Source organism: Eretmochelys imbricata, chromosome 2, assembly GCF_965152235.1.
Source record: "Eretmochelys imbricata isolate rEreImb1 chromosome 2, rEreImb1.hap1, whole genome shotgun sequence".
Classification (NCBI taxonomy): Eukaryota; Metazoa; Chordata; order Testudines; family Cheloniidae; genus Eretmochelys; species Eretmochelys imbricata.
Window position 1 is genome coordinate 221,176,027 of NC_135573.1, and position 23,016 is coordinate 221,199,042.

At 43.7% G+C, this 23,016-nt stretch overlaps 1 protein-coding gene across 4 annotated transcripts in view; it reads right to left on the bottom strand.

Annotated features, from left to right (window-relative positions):
* The window catches only part of DYNC1I1 (dynein cytoplasmic 1 intermediate chain 1), a 243,295-nt gene extending 220,324 nt beyond the window's left edge, over positions 1–22,971 (bottom strand). For 2 of the 4 annotated variants that reach the window (XM_077809396.1, XM_077809394.1), the window contains exons 1-3: positions 22,864–22,971; positions 20,714–20,828; positions 14,878–14,968 (exon numbers count right to left, since the gene is read on the bottom strand). In XM_077809396.1, the coding sequence (XP_077665522.1) occupies positions 14,878–14,968; positions 20,714–20,828; positions 22,864–22,971 (314 nt within the window). Of the gene's footprint in view, positions 1–14,877; positions 15,020–20,713; positions 20,829–22,863 lie in introns of all 4 variants that reach the window. The other 2 variants (XM_077809395.1, XM_077809393.1) reach the window with 1 other exon arrangement.
* Between the last annotated feature and the right edge of the window lie 45 nt (positions 22,972–23,016).

Genomic DNA, 23,016 nt, shown 5'->3' on the forward strand with positions numbered 1-23,016 from the left:
GACAGCCCCAGTTCTAGGATTACCACTGCAATTCCGTACCCAAAAATGTTCCATGTACTATACTCTGCAATTCACTTCTTGAGAAAATTTAAGAACAAAAAAACTGCAACCAAAGGGCACATGAGCCAACCCAGCTTTTATAGCGGACTAAAATGCACAAAAAATTACAATAGTATTGAAACATAAGGACAGCTAGTTGATAAAATTCCTCACCATAAGCAAATCTTTTCTAAGAACCCAGCTCTTCTTTATACTGCACTGAATAAGACCTGATCCTGCAGACTTTTATATTTATGCAAGCAAATTTTAAACACCAGAGTAGTCTAATTGACCTCATGGGGTTCAGATTTGTTTCAAGATATATAAAAAATCCTGCTTCCTTTGGCATAGCACTGGAGATTTGCTTAAGTAGGAATTGCTGTTAAAAAATCCAGTGCAATGCCTTCATCCACTTGGACACCATACTAGGAGGAGCAGTGGTTGTGGCCACAGAAAACACTACTGACCTACAGATTACACTGTGGGAAATAATTCACCCAGATTTCAGTGCTATTATGGAATACCAGATTAAAGCAGGAAGTAGCCATTCATAGATGGTGACTGAGATAGCTACAGCACGACAAAGGTGGCCATAACCTCAGTATTTCCTGATACTATTGTCTTCATTCTAACCAAAGGAGTTACGAGGCACGCAGCAGTGTGGGCAGCAAAATATGTGAGGAGTAAGGAGCTAGAACAGACTATAGGAGAAGTGGTAGCAGGAAGAAAGATAGCAGTTTATCTTTGTATATCCAAGGCAGCTGAGCCTTTCACCATTTACTGAGGAGTAGAGAATGTGGCACCAACCTTGCAGGTGGGAAACCCCAAACACAGTCCAAAGAGATTTCAGTGCTCATGCACACATGTGCCCAGGCAAGGAACATGATCACAAATAACCCCTCAGAGAGGTGAATTTGCAAATGGATGTTAGCTGATGTTAGCTGACAATATGCAGGCACTGTAGATCTTTGGAAAAAGTGGATCACTTATGATCTCTCTGGGCATCTCATGTCAGCAGCCAGTGGGGCCCCTGGGCATGCAATAAACCAACGGGAACACACTCTCTTCCTGCTAGTAATACAGAGCTCCCAAGTAAAGTCCATGGGAATTTATCATTGACTATCCATGCCACATAGGTCCACGCTGTCAGGTACAAAGCCACCCAAGTGTGCCCACTCATCACAGATAATTTTTAGTATTCATTGTTACACGAGAGCTGGTATGAAAATGCTCTGTCCCTACCTATGACAAGTATTAGGACTTTCTCAGAGTCAGTGGTTGGTCAACATGTTCCTTCAAAGGCCAAGATTCATGCATATTCCGCTCTGATTGCTCGCATCCCATATGTGTGAGAAGGTATGGGAGTAGGGAGTATCCAGCATCACCTCCAGGAATCAGGAGCACATGATCACTATCGAAGGGGCTCAGTGCTGACGTTACCCCCTGTAGAGGGCGAGGTTGTTGTTGCTCACCACATTAACTGCACTCAGGCTCCTGCCACAACCCCTGACTCATCCCATGTTCCATGACATTCACCAAAAAGCTAGTCAGCAAAAATCAGATTCTAACTGTGAGTGCATGATACTAGCTGGACATTAACAATTACTCCTGTTTTGGCAGGATGCATCTCCTCAGTTGCACTCCCAGGTTGCCAAATGTCACTTTCCCCCAATGGACCACGTCTCTCTCTCTCTCTCTCTCTCTCACACACACACACACACACATACACACACACCCTTGTCATCAACCCACATGGTCACACCCATTATGTTGAAGGCATAACCAAAAACATACACCATTCTGAGGAAGCTCATTGTAGGCTCCTTCAAGTCTGACATGTAGAGAGTCCTGGTTTGATCCTCCATAGACAGAACAACTCCCCGGTTATGACACACGGTTCATCCCACGCTATCTGCCAGTTCATGCTGTGATACAATTTTCAGCTCCTCAAGGAGTGCAGGGGGTGGAACAGGCACAGAAGTACATTTGATTGATCCAAAGCAATTTGGGAAATAGGCATGCGGATAAAAACCTGCTTTGACTGTAATTCACGCCCTGTAGATGGCCAGGCAATTAATGAAGCCCTCTGCATGCATTAGCAGAGCTCTAATGAATTGGTTTGATGGAGCCTGATATTGAGGACCAACATATTCCCAGTCCAGTTTCTTGCCCAGCACAAAGAGAAATGCTATCATTTTCAGAAAGCAAGGTATAGTATTCCTCTGTCTGTCTAGATTTACTCTCCGACATGAGAGGCAGCGGCACAGACAGCTGCAGCGGCACAGGAGCCAGCAAACAGAGCTGTAAACAGGGGAGTTTGAGTGGGAGTTCTGTTGGAGGAGAAGGTATTTGTGTGTGCTTGGTTTTGTATTGGTAGTATTTGTATGTGTAGAGGTTTGTAGGGGCTTTGTGCTGGGAGAGAAGCTGAGCCCTGATTAGGGGGCGGGGCTTCACTGACTAGGGGTCCTATAAAGGTAGCAGCCAGTCGTGCAGCGGCACAGGAGCCAGCAAACAGAGCTGTAAACAGGGGAGTTTGAAAGGGGAGTTTGTCTTGCGGTGCTTGTGTTGGGTTTGGTTTTGCTGTGGGTGGTGGTGTTTTGGTGTGGTTTGTGTTTCCCAGATTAACAGGATTTAGGTGGGAAGGATATGACAGATACAGAGGTGGCAGTGGGAGTGACCCATGTAGCAGAAGACACAATGAAGATGACTGGATGTGGAAGCTGTGGTATGTACATGATCCTGGAGGGGGCACCTGGTAAGAGTTTTGTCTGCATGAAGTGCCGTCTGATAGAGCTGATGGAGGAAAAGATCCGAGGTTTGGAGATGCAGGTGGAAAGTCTGGTAGAGTTTAGGAAGGGGTTTGAGCAGATTATGGAGCAAAGACATGAGGTATCTGAAGGGAAAAGCTCAGACTTGCAGATGGAAGCAGGACTAGGGAATTCTGAGGGGAGACTGGGTGAGGAAAGTGGTCAGTGGAAGCATGTGACTAAAAGAACTAGGCAGAGGAAAAGACGGGCTAGTGAAGGAGAAATAGAGCTTAAGAATAGGTTTGCAGAGTTGGAAAATGAGGAAGGGGCTCAGCAGGTAGTCACTGAAGGTGACAGGGCAAGGAAGAAGAGAAGAGAGGTTAGTCCTATAGGAAAAGGGGAAGAGTTAATGGAGATTACACCAAATATGAGCCCCAGGAGGATACAGGATGGGTTAAAAAGGATTACAAGGGAGAATGGGAATGGAAAGAACTTGCAGCCAGAGGGAACAGGGGATAGACTGGAGAATAGCACAGTCACTAGGAAAAGGCAGGTCTATGTGATTGGGGACTCTTTACTGAGAAGAATAGATAGGCCTGTAACCAGAGCTGATCCAGAAAATAGGAGGGTGTGCTGTCTTCCGGGTGCTAAGATACGGGATGTAGACCTGAGGTTGAAAAGGATTCTAAAGGGAGCGGGAAAGAATCCCCTAATTATCCTTCATGTGGGAACAAATGATACGGCTAGATTCTCGCTGGAAAGTATTAAGGGAGACTATGCTAGGCTGGGGAGGACGCTTAAGGAAATTGAGGCTCAGGTGATCTTTAGTGGGATTCTGCCTGTTCCTAGAGAAGGGCAACAAAGGTGTGACAAGATTATGACTATCAATAGATGGCTTAGGCAGTGGTGCTATAAGGAGGGCTTTGGGATGTATGGCCATTGGGAGGCATTCATGGATAGAGGACAGTTCTCTCGGGATGGACTTCATCTGAGTAGGGAAGGAAATAGACTTCTAGGATGGAGGCTGGCACAACTGATTAAGAGAGCTTTAAACTAGGAATTTGGGGGAGATGGTTGGGAGATGTCCAGGTAATCTCCACGCCAGAATTAAGCATAGAGTGGAAAGAAAATGAAGTAAGAGTGGATACAGCTGTAGGTAGGAGGAAGGGCAGTGTAGATACAAGTCTAATAGGTTATACTGGTAGTAAAATAACCGTGCCTAATAGGGTACAGAATGTGAGTGAGGCTAAACAGCAAAAATTAAGATGTTTGTACACTAATGCAAGGAGCCTAGGTAACAAAATGGAGGAACTAGAGTTACTGGTGCAGGAAGTGAAACCAGATATTATAGGTATAACAGAGACCTGGTGGAATAGTAGTCATGACTGGGCTACAGGTATTGAAGGGTATGTGCTGTTTAGGAAAGACCGAAATAAAGGTAAAGGTGGTGGAGTAGCACTGTATATCAATGATGAGATAGAATGTAAAGAAATAAGAAGCGATGAAATGGATATGACTGAGTCTGTCTGGGCAAAAATTAAATTGGGGAAGAAAACTATTAGAGCCTCCCCTGGGACAGTGCTTGGGGTATGCTATAGACCGCCGGGATCTAATTTGGATATGGATAGAGCCCTTTTTAATGTTTTTAATAAAGTAAATACTAATGGAAACTGTGTGATCATGGGAGACTTTAACTTCCCAGATATAGACTGGAGGACGAGTGCTAGTAATAATAATAGGGCTCAGATTTTCCTAGATGCGATAGCTGATGGATTCCTTCAGCAAGTAGTTGCTGAACCGACTAGAGGGGATGCTATTTTAGATTTGGTCTTGGTGAGTAATGAGGACCTCATAGAGGAAATGGTTGTAGGGGATAATCTTGGCTCAAGTGATCATGAGCTAATTCAGTTCAAACTGAATGGAAGGATTAACAAAAATAAATCTGCAACTAAGGTTTTTGATTTCAAAAGGGCTGACTTTCAAAAATTAAGGAAATTAGTTAGGGAAGTGGATTGGACTGAAGAATTTATGGGTTTAAAGGTAGAGGAGGCCTGGGATTATTTTAAATTAAAGCTGCAGAAGCTATCGGAAGCCTGCATCCCAAGAAAGGGGAAAAAATTCATAGGCAGGAGTTGTAGACCAAGCTGGATGAGCAAGCATCTTAGAGAGGTAATTAAGAAAAAGCAGAAAGCATATAGGGAGTGGAAGAAGGGAGGGATCAGTAAGGCAAGCTACCTTATTGAGGTCAGAATATGTAGGGATAAAGTGAGACAGGCTAAAAGTCAAGTAGAGTTGGACCTTGCAAAGGGAATTAAAACCAATAGTAAAAGGTTCTATAGTCATATAAATAGGAAGAAAACAAAGAAAGAAGAAGTGGGACCGCTAAAAACTGAGGATGGAGTGGAGGTCAAGGATAATCTAGGCATGGCCCAATATCTAAACAAATACTTTGCCTCAGTCTTTAATAAGACTAAAGAGGATCTTAGGGATAATGGTAGCATGATAAATGGGAATGAGGATATGGAGGTAGACATCACCATATCTGAGGTAGAAGCGAAACTCAAACAGCTTAATGGGACTAAATCGGGGGGCCCAGATAATCTTCATCCAAGAATATTAAAAGAATTGGCACAAGAAATTGCAAGCCCATTAGCAAGAATTTTTAATGAATCTGTAAACTCAGGGGTTGTACCGTATGATTGGAGGATTGCTAACATAGTTCCTATTTTTAAGAAAGGGAAAAAAAGTGATCCAAGTAATTATAGGCCTGTTAGTTTGACATCTGTAGTATGCAAGGTCTTGGAAAAAATTTTGAAGGAGAAGGTAGTTAAGGACATTGAAGTCAATGGTAATTGGGACAAAATACAACATGGTTTTACAAAAGGTAGATCGTGCCAAACCAACCTGATCTCCTTCTTTGAGAAAGTAACAGATTTTTTAGATAAAGGAAACGCAGTGGATCTAATTTACTTAGATTTTAGTAAGGCGTTTGATACGGTGCCACATGGGGAATTATTAGTTAAATTGGATAAGATGGGCATCAATAGGAATATTGAAAGGTGGATAGGGAATTGGTTAAAGGGGAGACTACAACGGGTCCTACTGAAAGGTGAACTGTCAAGTTGGAGGGAGGTTACCAGTGGAGTTCCTCAGGGATCGGTTTTGGGACCAATCTTATTTAATCTTTTTATTACTGACCTGGGCACAAAAAGTGGGAGTGTGCTAATAAAGTTTGCAGATGATACAAAGCTGGGAGGTATTGCTAATTTAGAGAAGGACAGGGATACCCTACAGGAGGATCTGGATGACCTTGTAAACTGGAGTAATAGGAATAGGATGAAATTTAATAGTGAGAAGTGTAAGGTCATGCATTTAGGGATTAATAACAAGAATTTTAGTTATAAGCTAGGGACGCATCAACTAGAAGTAACGGAGGAGGAAAAGGACCTTGGAGTATTGGTTGATCATAGGATGACTATGAGCTGCCAATGTGATATGGCTGTGAAAAAAGCTAATGTCGTCTTGGGATGCATCAGGAGAGGTATTTCCAGTAGGGATAAGGAGGTTTTAGTACCGTTATATAAGGCACTGGTGAGACCTCACCTGGAGTACTGTGTGCAGTTCTGGTCTCCCATGTTTAAGAAGGATGAATTCAAACTGGAACAGGTACAGAGAAGGGCTACTAGGATGATCCGAGGAATGGAAAACTTGTCTTATGAAAGGAGACTCAGGGAGCTTGGCTTGTTTAGCCTAACTAAAAGAAGGCTGAGGGGAGATATGATTGCTCTCTATAAATATATCAGAGGGATAAATACCAGAGAGGGAGAGGAATTATTTAAACTCAGTACCAATGTGGACACAAGAACAAATGGATATAAACTGGCCACTAGGAAATTTAGATTAGAAATTAGACGAAGGTTTCTAACCATCAGAGGAGTGAAGTTTTGGAATAGCCTTCCGAGGGAAGTAGTGGGGGCAAAAGATCTATCTTGCTTTAAGATTAAACTCGATAAGTTTATGGAGGAGATGGTATGATGGGATAACATGGTTTTGGTAATTAAATATTCATGGTAAATAGGCCCAATGGCCTGTGATGGGTTTTAGATGGGGTAAGATCCAAGTTACCTGGGAAAGAATTTTCTGTAGTATCTGGCTGATGAATCTTGCCCATATGCTCAGGGTTTAGCTGATCGCCATATTTGGGGTCGGGAAGGAATTTTCCTCCAGGGCAGATTGGAAGAGGCCCTGGAGGTTTTTCGCCTTCCTCTGTAGCATGGGGCACGGGTCACTTGCTGGAGGATTCTCTGCTCCTTGAGGTCTTTAAACTACAATTTGAGGACTTCAATAGCACAGATATAGGTGTGAGGTTTTTTTTTGTAGGAGTGGTGGGTGAAATTCTGTGGCTTGCGTTGTGCAGGAGGTCAGACTAGATGATCATAATGGTCCCTTCTGACCTAAATATCTATGAATCTATGAATGCCAATACATCACAAAAAATCTAATTTGGATCTTCTATCCAGCTGAAAGCCCACAAAAGACTCCATGTCAGTCATTTCTAGAACCATTATCTACCATCAGCTCAGACTCACTGCCTCCTGTCATATTCTGCAAGGCAAGTCAGGCTGCTTCAAAGCTGTACTTTCATCACCAGTGAAAATGCCTTGGCAAATTTCAACATGACCCTGAAGATCACACAGCAAAAAATCATAAAAACTGGCTGAACAGATAGTTATGGTTCCCTGGTTCCACACCAATCTGTAGCCCTTCCCTAAAATACCCTCCTAATAAGCCTAATGACACCATAGCATTTTTTAGCCATTATCTTAGTCCAAGGATAACGGTGCTTGCAGGATAACGCTACAAGGCTGAATAAAATGTGTTCCAGATAGGCCAGCTGCCACGTCAGACTAATTCACTCACTACATTAGAGCATCGGGTCCCTCCTGCCAATGTACCCTTTAGTGTTACTACTCACGATTGGACTACACAGGTGAAAGGGACACATGGAGAAAAGGGACACAATGACAAAATGCAAATGAAAGTCCATTAATCTGTGAGTGTAAAGCAATACTTGCTGGAATGCTACTTATCTAAGGCAAGCCAGCAGACAATACGGCCAGTTACTCACCAATTACCTAACTAGTATGCACGTATGTCCAGAACTCGTCACTGACATACTTTGGAGTACGCAGGAGATTTTTAACATCTAGTGTGTTAATGTTATTAGGTCACAGCTCTTAACAGATCTGTGTGAGAGCTGCAAGCTAGCAAAGATGCCCAGCTGTCCTAGCTCTTTGGGATTCATAGATTATAAAGCCAGAAGGAACCTTTAAGGTTATCTAGTCTTCCCTCCTGAAGAACACAGGCCGCAAAACTTTTTTGAACTAAATCCTGTTTGAACTAGAGCATATCTTCTAGAAAAAACGTGTAATCTTGATTTAAAAAATTCCAGTGATACAAACTCCACCACAACCCTTGGTAAACTGTTCCAATGTTAATTACCCTCATTGTTAAAAATGTTCACCTTATTTCTAGTCTGAATTTGTCTTGCCATTAGATCTAATTTTATCTTCATCTACAAGATTGAAGAGCCCTTTAATCAAATTTATTTTCCCTGTTGTAAGCATTTATAGACTGGGATTAAGTCACTCCTACCCTTCCTTTTGTTAAACTAAACATATTGAACTCCTTCAGTCTATCTCTATAAGGCGTGTTTTCCAATCCTTTAATCAGGCTCATGGCTCTTCTCTGAACCCTCTCCAATTTATCAACATACTTCTTGAATTATGGACACCAGACCTGGACACAATAGTAGTCAAGTGCCTTGACAAGATAATCTGTCTCAAATGTTCTCAGTGAGTATTAATATGTTTTACAAGTACCTGATTGAATAGTCTCAGTAAAGTATCAAGAGGAAGGTAGTCATACATTTAGCACTGCAATCTCAAATTGGAACATAGCCCACCTCCTGAAGCAAAATCCATACCTTGGGACTCTGCTTTGATGGAAAATTCCAATTTGAGATTGCAGTAATAAATATGCACCCCTCAATATTACTGCATCACCCAGAAGAAATATCCCACCTCCTGATGCAAAATCCATGCCTTGGGACTCTGCTTTGATGGCAAGTTCTTCCTTTGGCAAGTGCTTCAGCATTTAGTGGTCAGAATACCTGCAAGATTGCTGCTTGTCTGTACTTGCTTGTTATTCCTGCAGTCATGGACAGTGGGTATCGTAGGCTGGGGGAGGCCGTGCGTGGCCCTGCCCACACCCCACCCCCAGGTTCCCTCTTGCAGTTCTCGGTGCTCTGACCTGGCCCAGGTTGGCTGGGGCTGGTCAGCCTGCCTCCCGCAGGGACTTGGCATAGTTGGGCTGGGACCGTGCTGCCCGCCCGGTGCTCAGACCGTGCCACCTGGCACTCCAGGGCTGGAGGCACTGGAGCTGTAATGCCCGGCGCTCTGGAGCTGGCCTCCTGGAGTACTGGGGCTGAGGGCACTCCGGCCGTGCTGCCCGGCCTCCCGGCACTGGGCTGGTGGCTGCTGTAGGCTCCTGCGGGGGAGGGAGGGCAGACTGGGAGGAGCAGGGCCTCGGGCACAAGGGGAGGTGCCAGGGGCTAGGCTTCCCCAACAGCCAGGTCACTGGCCACCCATGCTTGCAGTAGTGTTAGCAACATCATCAAAAACGACTAGTTGTAATAGAACACCCATTTGTGGTTGAGGCATTAGCATTGCAGGAACTGCCCCCTCACTCGTCTAAATTATCCAGTCTGCAATTTACCCATTGTTGTCCAGCTTTCCAAGGAACTGGGGGCGGGGGTGGTTCTTGCGAGACAGCACTAAATACCATATTGCTTCTGAGACAGATGGCAATATGGGTAAAAGTGCATCACCACCATGGAGAGTAAAATAAAAGGAGGAAGAGTAGTGCCTGATGTTTATAACCGCTCAGTGAGCAGAGACTAGCTGCCATGAAAAATCATCAGCAGATCCCAGATTCAGCAGGACGCTATAGAGATCATAATATCAGAAATGGACAATGCACATAAAACACAACTGCCATTTCTGGCACAGAACTCAAACCCTCTAGTAATCAGACATGATGGCAGACCCATCGGCAGACCACAAACCCAGGGCTGGGTTTAACAGAGAATACATGGTATACTCGCAGCAATCCAGAAAATGCCTTCAAATGTATAGCCTAATTTTGAGACACTCCAATAGGCTGAAAGCATTGAGGAAGTATGGGCGAAAGACAGCAGTGCTCCATGACGTTGTAGCCTTGACACTAACACAATCTGTTTACCAGCACTCCCAGCTATCTTAGAGACCTCACTGACTTCCCGAGGAAACTACAATCCTTTGGTGATCTTCCAGAAAACACCATCCTAGCCCCTATGGCTGTAGAAGCTCTTTACACTAACATCCCACACAAAGATGGACTACAAGCCGTCAGGAACAGTATTCCCGATAATGTCACGGCAAACCTGAACTTTGTGACTTTGTCCTCACCCACAACTATTTCAGATTTGGGGACAATTTATACCTTCAAGTCAGCAGGACTGTTATGGGTACCCACATGGCCCCACAGTATGCCAACATTTTTATGGCTGACTTAGAACAACGCTTCCTCAGCTCTCATCCCCTAATGCTCCTATTCTACTTGTGCTACATTGATGACATCTTCATCATCTGGACCCATGGGAAGGAGGCCCTTGAGGAATTCCACCAGGATTTCAACAATTTCCACCCCACCATCAACCTCAGCCTGGACCAGTCCACACAAGAGATCCACTTCCTGAACACTACAGTGCTAATAAGCGATGGTCACGTAAACAGCACCCTATACCCGGAAACCTACTGACCACTACACTTACTACATACCTACATCCAAACCACATCACATGATCCATTGTCTACAGCCAAGCTCTAAGATACAACTGCATTTGCTCCAATCCCTCAGTCAGAGACAAACACCTACAGGATCTCTATCAAGCGTTCTGAAAACTACAGTACCCACCTGCTGAAGTTAAGAAACAGATTGACAGAGCCAGAAGGGTTCCCAGAAGTCAGGTACTACAGGACAGGCCCAACAAAGAAAGTAACAGAATGCAACTAGCCGTCACCTACAGCCCCCAACTAAAACCTCTCCAGCGCATCATCAAGGATCTATAACCTATCCTGAAGGGTGATCCCTCACTCTCACAGATCTTGGGAGACAGGCCAGTCCTTGCTTACAGACAGCCCCGCAACCTGAAGCAAATACTCTCCAGCAACCACACACCACACAACAAAAACACTAACCCAGGAACCAAACCCTGCAACAAACCGTGGTGCCAACTCTGTCCGCATATCTATTCAAGGGACACCACCATAGGACCTAACCACATCAGCCACACATCCGGGGCTCATTCACCTGCACATCTACCAATGTGATAAATGCCATCATGTGCCAGCAATGCCCCTCTGCCATGTACATTGGCCAAACCAGACAGTCTCTACATAAAAGAATAAATGGACGCAAATCTGACATCAGGAATTAAAACATTCAAAAATTAGTCGGAGAACACTTCAATCTCCCTGGTCACTCAATAACAGACTTAAAAGTGGAAATTCTTAACAAAAAAAACTTCAAAAACAGACTCCAACGTGAAACTGCAGAACTGGAATTAATTTGCAAACTGGACACCATCAAATTAGGTCTGAATAAAGACTGGGAGTGGATGGATCATTACAAAACCTAATTTTACCATACTAATTTCCCCCTACTGTTACTCATACCTTCTTTCTTGTCAACCGTTTGAAATGGGCCACCCTCATTACCACTACAAAAGTGATTTTTCCTCCCTTGGTATTCTACTGTTAATTGAATTGTCTTGTTAGACTGACCCCCCACTTGGTAAGGCAACTCCCATCTTTTCATTTACTATGTATATATATACCTGCTACTGTATTTTCCACTCCATGCATCTGATGAAGTGGGTTCTAGCCCACGAAAGCTTATGCCCAAATAAATTTGTTAGTCTCTAAGGTACCACAAGGACTCCTCGTTGTTTTTGCTGATACAGACTAACACGGCTACCACTCTGAAATCTGTTTTGACTGTCAACAACAGATGAAACTATTGTTGACAATGATGCAAGTGCTTGTGTAAGCCATATTGTGACAGACAGCTCCCTCCACATGCAAAGGTGTAATCAATGGATTAAGCATGCCGACACCAGCACATGAACCACTGTCAGCATCAATGTACAATATATTGATGTAGCAAGCCTGTATCTATTATAAATTAAAGCTCATAGTAGGGTGTCACACGCCAAGGTGTAGACAGTGCAATCTAGTGTATAGAGCAGGAGTCTAGCCTAGTAGGGCTTGTCCACACTAAAATGTTACAGTGGCACCGGCACAGCAGCACTGCTGCAGCACTTCAGTGTAGACACTACCTATGCCAAGGGTAGATATTCACCCACTGGTGCAGGCAACCCACCTCCCCAGGTCAGCAGAAGAATCTTTCCATCGACCTAGCACTGTCTACACTGGTGGTTAGGTCAGTATGGCTAAATCTCTCAGGGGGGTGGATTTTTTCACACCCCTGAGAGATGTAGCTATACTGATGTAAAATCCTAGTGTAGACCAGGTAGACCAGGTCTTCACGTCTTCAGGTTCTCATGTGGGTTTACTGGGCCCGGCCAGGCTCATGGGATTGCTTGGCAAACAAGCCTAGAAGCAGTGGCGTTCCTGACATAGGGGAACCACTTACATTGGGGATTTCAACCAGAAATCATCTGTCAAAATAGTGGTGTGGGGTTCAAGAAGTATTGCCACACCCCTCTCCTCCTGCTCAGTTGTACACAGTGATCAGGTGTACTGAGATCTCCCCTGCCGCACAACACACAGTGGAGGAGTGCAGATATTCATGCTGGAATCCACTGGCTCCTGGACACCATTAAGGGTGAAATTACAGCTCGCTAACTATACTTGTGGCTGAATCAATGGCACAAGTGTGGGTCACCCCATAAGCAAGTACATGATTATTTTTTAATGGGATGAATTCAGAACTGCTTCAACATTTTCCTCTAGCATCTGCATACTCTGAATCAAGTGGTCGCGGGGTTGATGGAAAGATCATATTGCCCTTGTTGGCTGAGCTCAAATGATCCAGAGGAAGTTTTGTGACATTACATATTGAATCCCAAGCTAGCATTGCCACAGGGGCATTTTGTAGGGAACACTGTCATTGTGAATAGCAGCCTGTATGCTTCTTGCACATATTTGCCGTTTCCTCTCATATCCAAGGGGTTTTGACAGATTAGGGTCGGCTGTGTATGAATTTGGCATTACATTCTTTTCCAGTTTTTGAACTGCCTTATTCATACTAACGGGCTGCTACTTAATTAACTCCACTGCTTTTAAATTGCATGCCGCATTTCTGGAATGGGGGGAAGGCGATGGGTGCATTTCCTCAGTGTCTATGTAGCCCAAATACCACAGTGGCACTGCAAAGAGAGCTCATTAGGTTAAGTAAGGAAACTATACATTTTCAGCATCAAGAATATGATCTTTCTGCGTACAAGGTGTGTTTAGCATGAGTACTAGCTGTGTCATGCCAGCAGAAATGTTGCTTATTTATGGATAATGGCTTATTTAACTTCCTTTTATATCATTTCTTGCAAGGATAATATAGCAATTGTAGTGCAGGCCAAGGGAAGGAAAAATGAGTTCTCCATTGTCTTGGAACCTGGTAAATGAAGCCACCTGAAGCCCAGGGTCAATAGTGTCTATGAATGTACAGGTATGGCTGGGTATGGTCACCCTGACGGGCAATTCCAAACTATAGAGTGGTCAGTGTAGCTTCGCAGGCTGTTTCCCGGGAGTTCATGGAGGTTTGGATAACACACCCTCCTGTGGATGCCTGGAACAGTCACAGAGTGCTTCACCCCTCCTCAGTGCAGTCACTAGAAGATTCATTATTCACCTGTGCTTTCTGTCCCTGAAATATGGCACAGAAATTTGTATCTCTTCTGGTTTCAAGCCAGGACCACGGCTGTCTCCATTATACTCAGGATGCCCTGGGAAACACCATGGTGCTGTCATATCATTTCCCAATATCAGTGATACATTCAAGATGCAACAAGGGCATTTCCGGGTGGCCTTGGGGCCCGTCTCTTATTGACATAGCCATATCCCCTTTCACATTGATGAAGCACTTTCCTCCCATTCCACACACACAGCTATTTGATAGCCACAGTTTTGCAGAGAGGAACATTAATAAAGCACTCTTATGTGTTCCCAGGTGTTTCTAAGTAAGTTATTCCCCATCCCTCTCTTACATACACACTTTTACTACTGTGCATTGTGCTGGACAGCAGAACAAAAACTTAAGATAGACAGGTGCTATACGTGGAATGATGTGGCCAATAGGGGGTATACCTATATCAGTGTTTCCCGCCGTTTGTGCAGGGAAAGCCCCTGCCGGGCCAGGCCGGTTTGTTTACCTGCCGCATCTGCAGTTTTGGCTGATTGTGGCTCCCACTGGCCGCGGTTCGCTGCTCCAGGCCAATGGGAGCTGCTGGAAGCAGCGGCCAGTATGTCCCTTAGCCCGCGCCGCTTTCAACAGCTCCCATTGGCCTAGAGCAGCGAACCGTGGCCACTGGGAGCCGCGATCGGCCAAACCTGCGGACGCGGCAGGTAAACAAACCGGCCTGGCCCAGCAGGGGCTTTCCCTGCACAAGCGGCGGAACAAGTTTGGGAACCACTGACCTATATGAATAAGGATTACTCACATGGGTAGGGGTTTGCAGGATTTTCTATGTTCTTGGTGCTCACCACGTTTCCATTCTGAGTGGGCAGATTAAATATACATATATATGATTTCTGCTTCTTGCATTAGTTTCTGATGTCTATAACTTAAGATCAGACTGCTGCATACCTTTACTCCATACCTGACACCAGCCTTATTGAATGGTAACACATGGTGGAGAATGCAGAAACAAATGGATATATTGGACCTACAATGTTGTTGTTTAAATAACTTTTAAAAAGTGGGGAGTGAAAAAAATACTTTCATTCAACATTTTCTAGAAGGTCTGTCTTACCTTCCTATTGGTCCCAGATCTCCTGAATCCTGGCTGCCAGCTTCACTGGGGGTGCTCACTGATTTCGAAGAGGGAGACATAGGGGTTGGGACTAAATAATGAAAATAACAGGTATCCCATGTTAAAACATGCAGCGACTGCACTGATGAAGAGCAGTGTCAGACAAACCAAAACCAATCAACCAAATGATAGTGGATAAATGATTAGGAGAGTTTGAAATGGTGAAAGCAAATAAGGAAAGGAAAGGAAAAGAAAAGGAAAAGAGTCAAGTGAATTTTTAAATATTTTTGGAAATTTTAAAATTGTAATGAATTTAGACAGGTCTGAAAGCCAACTGTGATTCTATACATTATGGTCGTAGGGATACTGTGGAAGTAAAGCAACACTGCTGTTTCTTTTGCTAATTTTACATTTGAATTGTAGAAGATTTTTAAAAATCAAACCTTTTTGTTTATTTGTTAGAAATCTAAGTGAACTCTTCTGCTAAAATCAGATGGCACGAGGCAATAAAGCAATTACATTTTAATTTAAATTAAAATCTATTGAATGTGACCTGCAGTTTCTTTGTATAAATCAGATCCAAAGTAAAAACAGAATGGGGAAATCCAACCAGGTAAAAAAGCCTCTTCCAAAAGCAATGAGAATGTATATGAATGTATTGTTGGGTTGGGTTTTTAGGTAATTTCAGTTGCAGAGTGTTACTGTTTCTGTTTGGGGGCCTGATCCCAGCGTCCACTGAAGTCAGTGAAAGACTTTCATGGACTTCACTGGGCATTTGATCAGACCCTTAGGTATTTTCCTTTACTTTCAGGGACTGGTATATTTCATGTATATATATGCAAAGACAGGTTTTTCTTACTAAGTAGGAAAGGAACAAATTCATAAGCGTTAAAGCTCTTAATTGTAGAAACAATAAACACAAAAAGTAAAAAAAGTCTTTTTTAATAAGAAAGAAAGAAAGAAAGAAAGAAAGAAAAAGAAATGTCTCCACTCCAGATTTAATGCAAATATCCTTGAAAGCAGCCACATGGAAGAAAACACAGAAGGACTTTAATGCACAGTAAATATTTCCATTTGGTTTAAATCATGTGCATTTTCCTTTTACATTTAACAGAGTAAAACTTTTAACTATTTTGTTATACCCTGTAATATATAATGACAGACCTGTCAAGACACTTGGATTTTCCATTTGGTCAAATATTTCACACATATTCTCACTAAGGATTGGCAGAGAAATGACTACAGTATGAAAAATGAATTCATTTTCATGACAGCCCCTTGGCAGGTACAGGCAGGCAGTGGTTTTGCATCTTTCGGTATGTTGACACTATGGAGCTAGGGGTGTGGTTCCCAGCTCACACAGACATACTTGGGCTAGCTCTCATTGAGCTAGCATGCTAAAAATAGTACTGTAGCCAGGACAGCACAGGCAGCAGGAGCGATGGCAGAGATTAGCCACCTCGAGTAGGTACCCAGGGGGTTCAGGCAGTTTTGTACGTGTCATGGCTAGCCCCATGTCACTGCTCTCCACTGCCCGTACTACCCCACCTACATTACTGTTTCTAGCACTCTAGATTGATGAGAGCTAGTGTATGTCTGCACAAGCTGGGGATCACATCTCTAGCTCCAACTGTAGCTGTAACCTTAGTTTCAGGAAACCCCAGAGGGAGCTGGATATTGTATGCATATCCAAAGGCAGAGGATTATAATTGTTAATGTCTTTTGATTGAGACAAGGTGGGTGAGGTAATATCTTTTATTGGACCGACTTCGGTTGGTGGACAGGACAAGCTTTCAAGCTGCACAGAGATCTTCTTCAGTCTGGGGAAGGAAACGAGGCTGTTCAAGTTAAATACAAGGTGGGACAGATTGTTAAGCACAAGGGGTTCAACGTGTTGTAGGAGACCACTCTCATCTGTTGTAGGACAATAGAAGGTTACCAGGCAGCATGGTGTGTTACAACTTGTAATGGTCCATAAAACCAGTGGCTTTGTTAAGTCTGTGGTTTTTAGTGTCCAGCAGAGTTATGACTTTAAGCTCCCTGTCTGGTCTTTTGAAGGTGTTGTGCAGGTTTCCTTTGAGGGTGAGGGCTAAGAGGTCAGATATGGAGTGATCACTTTGTGAAAAGTGTTCACCCAGAGATGTTAGGGTGTTTTTTTCTTTTATCATTTTTTTTGTGTGAGTTCATTTGAGAGCATAGTGATTGTCTGGTTTCACCCACATTGTTGTTGTTGGGGCATTTGATGCACTGGATGAGGTACACCATATGTTGTGATAGGCATGTGTAGGACCTGTGGATTCTGAAAGGTGTATTGTGGGGATAGTGATCATAGTAGCAGAAGAGATATGTCTGCAGGTTTTGCATCTGTTGTTCTGGCAGGATCTGGTGCCACTTTGAGTTGGTGCCTCCTGGTCTGTGGTGTCTCCTGGTTTGTGGTGTCTTCTGATGATGAGCTTAGCAAGGTTGGGGAGTGTTTGAAGGCCAGAACGGGGGGTCAGGAAAGATTTTTTTCAGGGTGTGGTCCCCATCAAGTATGAGTTGTAATTGTTTGATATCCCATAGGGGTTCCAGTGTGGGGTCGTAGGCAGTGATGAGCTGGAGCCAGTTTGCACCAGTTCGCTAGAATCGGTTGTTAAATTTAGAAGCCCTTTTAGAACCGGTTGTTCCGTGAGGGACAACCGGTTCTAAAAGGGCTTCTAAATTTAACTGGCCAAAAGTGGCGCCTTAGGCGCTGACTCCACGGGTGCTCCAGCCCTGGAGCACCCAAGGGGAAAATTTGGTGGGTGCAGAGCACCCACCGGCAGCTCCCCGACCCACCCCCAGCCCAAGCTCACCTCACCTCCGCTCCACCTCCTCCCCTCAATGCGCCGCCCTGCTCTGCTTCTCTGCCCCCACAGGCTTCCTGCAAAACAGCTGTTCATGCGGGAAGCCGAGGCAGGCTGAGAAGCAGGCGGCGGCTTCCCACTCAGGCCCAGGGAGGTGGAGGTGAGCTGGGGCGGGGGGGCATGAGGAGGGCCACCGCACCGCAGCAGGTAACCCCGGGGGGGCGCAGGGGAACCGCTCTCCGCCCCAGCTCACCTCCGCCACCCTCGGCTTGAGCAGGAAACCATGCCTGCTTCTCAGCCCTCCCCGGCTTCCCACCGAACAGCTGATTCGTGGGAAGCCGGGGGGGCGCGGAGAAGCAGAGCGGGGCGGTGCATTCAGGGGAGGACGCGGAGGTGGAGAGGAGGTGAGCTGGGGCTGGGCGCAGGGTGGGGAGCTGCCGATGGGTGCTCTGCACCCACCAAATTTTCCCCATGGGTGCTCCAGCCCCGGAGCACCCAAGGAGCCAGCACCTAAGGCGCCACTTTTGATGTGATCAGTGGGGGAGCGGCCGCTCCTCCTGCTCCCCCCCTAGCTACGCTCCCCCATCCCTAGGAGCCAGAGGAACCTGCTGGATGCTTCCTGGGAGCTGCCCCAGGTAAGCACCGCCGGGACTCCCCACCTCGCCGCCCGGCAGGTGCCTCTGGCTCTTAGGGGTGGGGTGGGCACGCACTACGGTGGCCCACAAGACCTTCCTGCCCAGTTCTGGGGGCAGTCAGGGGACAGGGGAGGGGGGTGGATGGGGCAAGGGTCCTGAGGGGGGTGTCAAGGAACGCGGGGGGGTTGGATGGGGCAGGAGTCCCAGGGGGCAGGGGTGGGCAATGACCCCTCGTGGGGTGAGGAGGGAACCCGTGGTTAAGATTTTGGCAGCTCATCACTGGTTGTAGGTGACATCTATGGGTGTAAGGTCGGTGGTGGTGGTGGGGGAGGGGGTTTCCCCTGTGGTGAAGCAGGTTCTCCCAGGATATTTCAGTGGCCCAATACATTATGTGACCTACTTCTCTGGTGGAATGTCCTTGTTTGCTGAAGGCAGTTTTGAGTGTCTTAAGGTCTACCCCAGACTTTCTCTCTGGAGCATATTCTGTGGTATCTGAGTGACTGGCAGCAGATAACAAATTTCTTGGTGTGTCTGGGGTTGTTACTGGATCTGTGGAAGTGAGCGTGATGATCTGTGGGTTTATTGTATAATAGGTGTCTGTTAGAGTCCATTGTTGAAGCTAATCATGGTGTCCAGGAAGCTGATGCTGGTGTGGGAGTGTCCTAGAAAGAGTTTAATGGATGGGTGGTGATAGTTGAAGTTGTGGTGGAAATCTATGAGGGAGTTTAGGTCATTTGTCCAGAGGATGAAAATATCATTGATGTATCTCAGTCATATAATTGGTTTCATGGTGTATTCTTCCAGAAATTTTTCATTGAGGGGGCTTGTGAAGAGATTTTGATTGCCAATTTATTTGGGGGGAAAGGAAATGCTATTAACAAGAATTAATTAATTAATAAATGCTAATTAACAAGAATTAATAATTTTATATGTTAAATTAAGGTTCTCTGGATAGTGTCATAGTGCAAATTATTAATTCAGAATAGGAAGTTGAACTACTCTGCAATGGTTTTATGTGTGTTTGGTTGTTGGGTTTAGTGTGCGGTTGCTGGGTGGTGCTAGTGGCCTGTGATATACAGGGGGTGAGAGTAGATGATCTGGTGGTCCCTTCTGGCCTTAAACTCTATGACTCTATGTGCAATAGACAGGACATAATAATTTTGGGGCTCCTTAGTAGATACATATTTATATTTTGTGATTTTTCTCTATTAAAATTACTGTTAATTTGATATTATAATATCTCTATATAATGTACAAAATGCATTTTCTGATAAGTTAAAATAACCTAACAATTAATTGTCAGACAATTCTTTCAGGATCTGATACCTCATTGCTGGAATTACAGCATCATAATTTATTAAAATAGGGACACAAATCTAAGTTTTAGTTGCTTTCATTTAGGAACTGAGGCCACAGGTCAGAAGAGCCCCCCTATTCAGGACAGCACATAAGAATGTGCTTAAGTGCTTTCCTGAATCAGGGCCTGAATGCTTTGTTGAGCTTTTGGGTGTTCCTGAATATTGCAGGCAGCAGTATAAGGGGTGGAATCCTAGCCCCATTGAAATAAATGGGAAAACTCCTTCTCCTTAATTTCAATGGGGACATGATTTCATCCAGGATATTTAAGACACTTTTGAATGAGAGGGAGAGAGAAACAAATGAAAAACAGGCAAAATAATTTCTCACATTTGGGCTCACACATTGAGCAACACACAGAATAAAACACTGCATGCAAGACATGGTAACATAAATAGATTTGATAATGAAACCTATATTATAAAATCATCTCATGTGTATTTAAGGTGAGGAATCTAGGGTTTAAGAACTAAACAACCAAAACCAGTAAAGCAATCAAAGCAACAAATAAACTATATAAAACAATCTAAAATAATGATTTGACCATAAGTCTGTTAAAATTTGAATATTTTTCTTTTTAATTCTCTTCAGTTTTGCTTGTTTAAAATTATTTCACATAATAAGAAGATATTTCTTCCACAGATATTTTCCTTCTTTGAGTGTAAAAATGATAAAATTGTATTTATGTCCAATAATTGGTACTCATGAAATATAATATTAATATCATTGGGTGGAAAGATAGGAGAGAATATAAACAGAGAAGCAACCAAAGAAATCAAACATGGTTTAGAATTGTGTTTATGAGGAGTCCTCTCAGAAATAAAGCTGATGGTCTGCAATGGCAAGTGCTGGAAATGCTATGAACTGGCATATATGAGAGATATGATATGAACGGTTTCCAAGCAGAAGAGTTCACTTCACTGATACAGCCAAATAACACAAAAGCAAAGCATGCTTTTAATAAAAAGAATGCATTAATTGTGTAATAGCCACATGTTTACAACGTGCTCATCTAAGTACCTAGAGGTGGTTCTGGGGATATACCAATGCTCTGTAATAAAGCCTCTGTCTCCCTTCTTTTGCGATCTAGATCCGAATCTTCCTGAACTGGCTCTTTCTTTTGCTGCTGATCAGCCTGAATTAAAGATAATAAACAATTAGCTTGAATGACATAAAAAGAGGCTTCTTGATTAAGTGGGAGGAGAACATATATGCACCATGGTTCCTGGGCTATTATGGAGTACTGTGACAGCCATGAAGATACACTTGGGCAGCTCATTTATACTGGATTTATAACAGGAGGACTTTGCCAGTGTTTGAGATTGGATTGAGCCAAAAGGATGTTGCAGGAACCAGTACAAATTTATGTGGAATATTTCTTAAACTATGATTCAAATCTTTTCCCTATTACTTGTCAGATGCCATTGTACTGTAGAATGTTGGGAGGTTAAGAGAGACCTTTGACCTTGATTCTGCATAAGAAGGCTGACAGGTTACAAGTAGAGACAGTCAAACTGAATTAGCCCTGGTCTACACTACAGAATGACTTCAGTATAACTATGTTGCTCAGGAATGTGAATAATCCACACCCCTGAGCAACATAGTTACACCAACCTAAGCGCTGGTGTGGACAGTGCTACGTCAGCAGGAGAGCTTCTCCCACCAACATAGCTACTGCCTCCCATAGAGGTGGAGTTTATTAAGCCAACAAGAGAGCTCTCTCCTGTCGGCTTAAAGCATCTTCACCAGAAGCACTAGAGCAGCACAGCTTCATCAGTGTAGCTGCGCTGATGCAAGTTTCTACTATAGACAAGTCCTTAGCTAAAATATGTACTGACCCGGACACACTTGAAAGTAATAAATAAATACGGCCGTGATTCTGTTCCTACTGAATTCAATGGGAAAACTTCCACTGACGGCAATGCTCCAGGAATAGGGCCCACGTGAGGCTAAATGTTCTCCTTCCATGGGGAAAAAACAATAGAAAGGGGAACAAGTGTTCATAACTCTTCAAGATCTGAGATAGAGTCCATGGAATGCCCCCCTACAAACACACACACACAAGCCTCACTAGGGCAGGGACGGAAAGAGCGGGAGAGAGGCAAGAGGTGTGGCTTTGAAACCTCCTGGTTCCTGATGTCTGCAAGAAGACATACAATCCATTGGCTTCGCTTCCTTCTTTCCCCATGTCTCTCTTAACTGGCTGTTAATTAATACACTGTATTTAAAACATTTTATGAAGTGGAGTAATGTGGCTCTTCTTCCTTTCCTCTCCCAAACTGACTTTATGGACTGTTTATTTGTACTAAACTGTATAAAATGAAAAAATATTAAGAGAGACAACATGAATTGGAACTTTGATTTCTTGTATCGCATCAGATTCCATAGTAATTCTACGAAACACATGAACGATATTAAGGTGTCAGTTTAAAAGGAAACCAGTTATAAGTAAGGGATAACAGGTGCTTTAAACTACAGTAAGTGTTGACATTTAAAGGAAAAGAAACATAATCACGTAATGCTTCTTTGACTTTGCATGAAAATGAATATCCTTTCCCTGTCAATTCTCACCTCTATTTCACTAAGTGACTGAATAAAAAGAAGTACAAAACCCTTAATGAAAAACCTAATGCATATTGTCAAGGACAAATAAACTAATATGTCAATCAAACTTGAATAGAGCTGAAAGACGCACTGATGCCAGGAGGCTAAAATGCAATTGCAGTTATGTTTACTTTAGTGGAGAATCATCACTGTAAATCTGTTACCTTAGCCAGCAATCAAGCCAGTGTTAAGAGTAAAAAAACAAAACAAAAAAACCCCCAAACCACTTATTTAGGTTGTAATGGGTCAAAAAAAAATGAACCCCTCTCTCCCCGCTAAAGGAATTCCCAGAAGAAAGCATTGGGGCAAATCTTATTCTTTTCTACATACACATGCACATCATATTGTCCGAACTGTTCTCTGTTGACAATCTGTGTATTCGGAAGGTGATTTTTATTTCAAACTTTTGTGGCTGAACGTAAACATTTTTATTTTAGGCTTAAAGCTGCTGTGATTATGAGGATCACTTCCTACATGACACCTGCCCTATGTAAACCATATTTGGAAGCTAAACCTTGGACCTTTCTGTAGGCTTCTGACATCTTAATGAGTTTGTGCATATTTACCTCTTTCTTTTTCCTTTCTTCTTCCTTCCGTTTCTTCTCCTCTCTTATTTGTGCTAAGCGCTGTTTTTTGCGCTCGAGCTCAGCTTTTAAGTCACTTTTGTCTGACATTTTGACTCTGTTGAAAAATAAAATAAAGTTATGGAAACTGAGAAA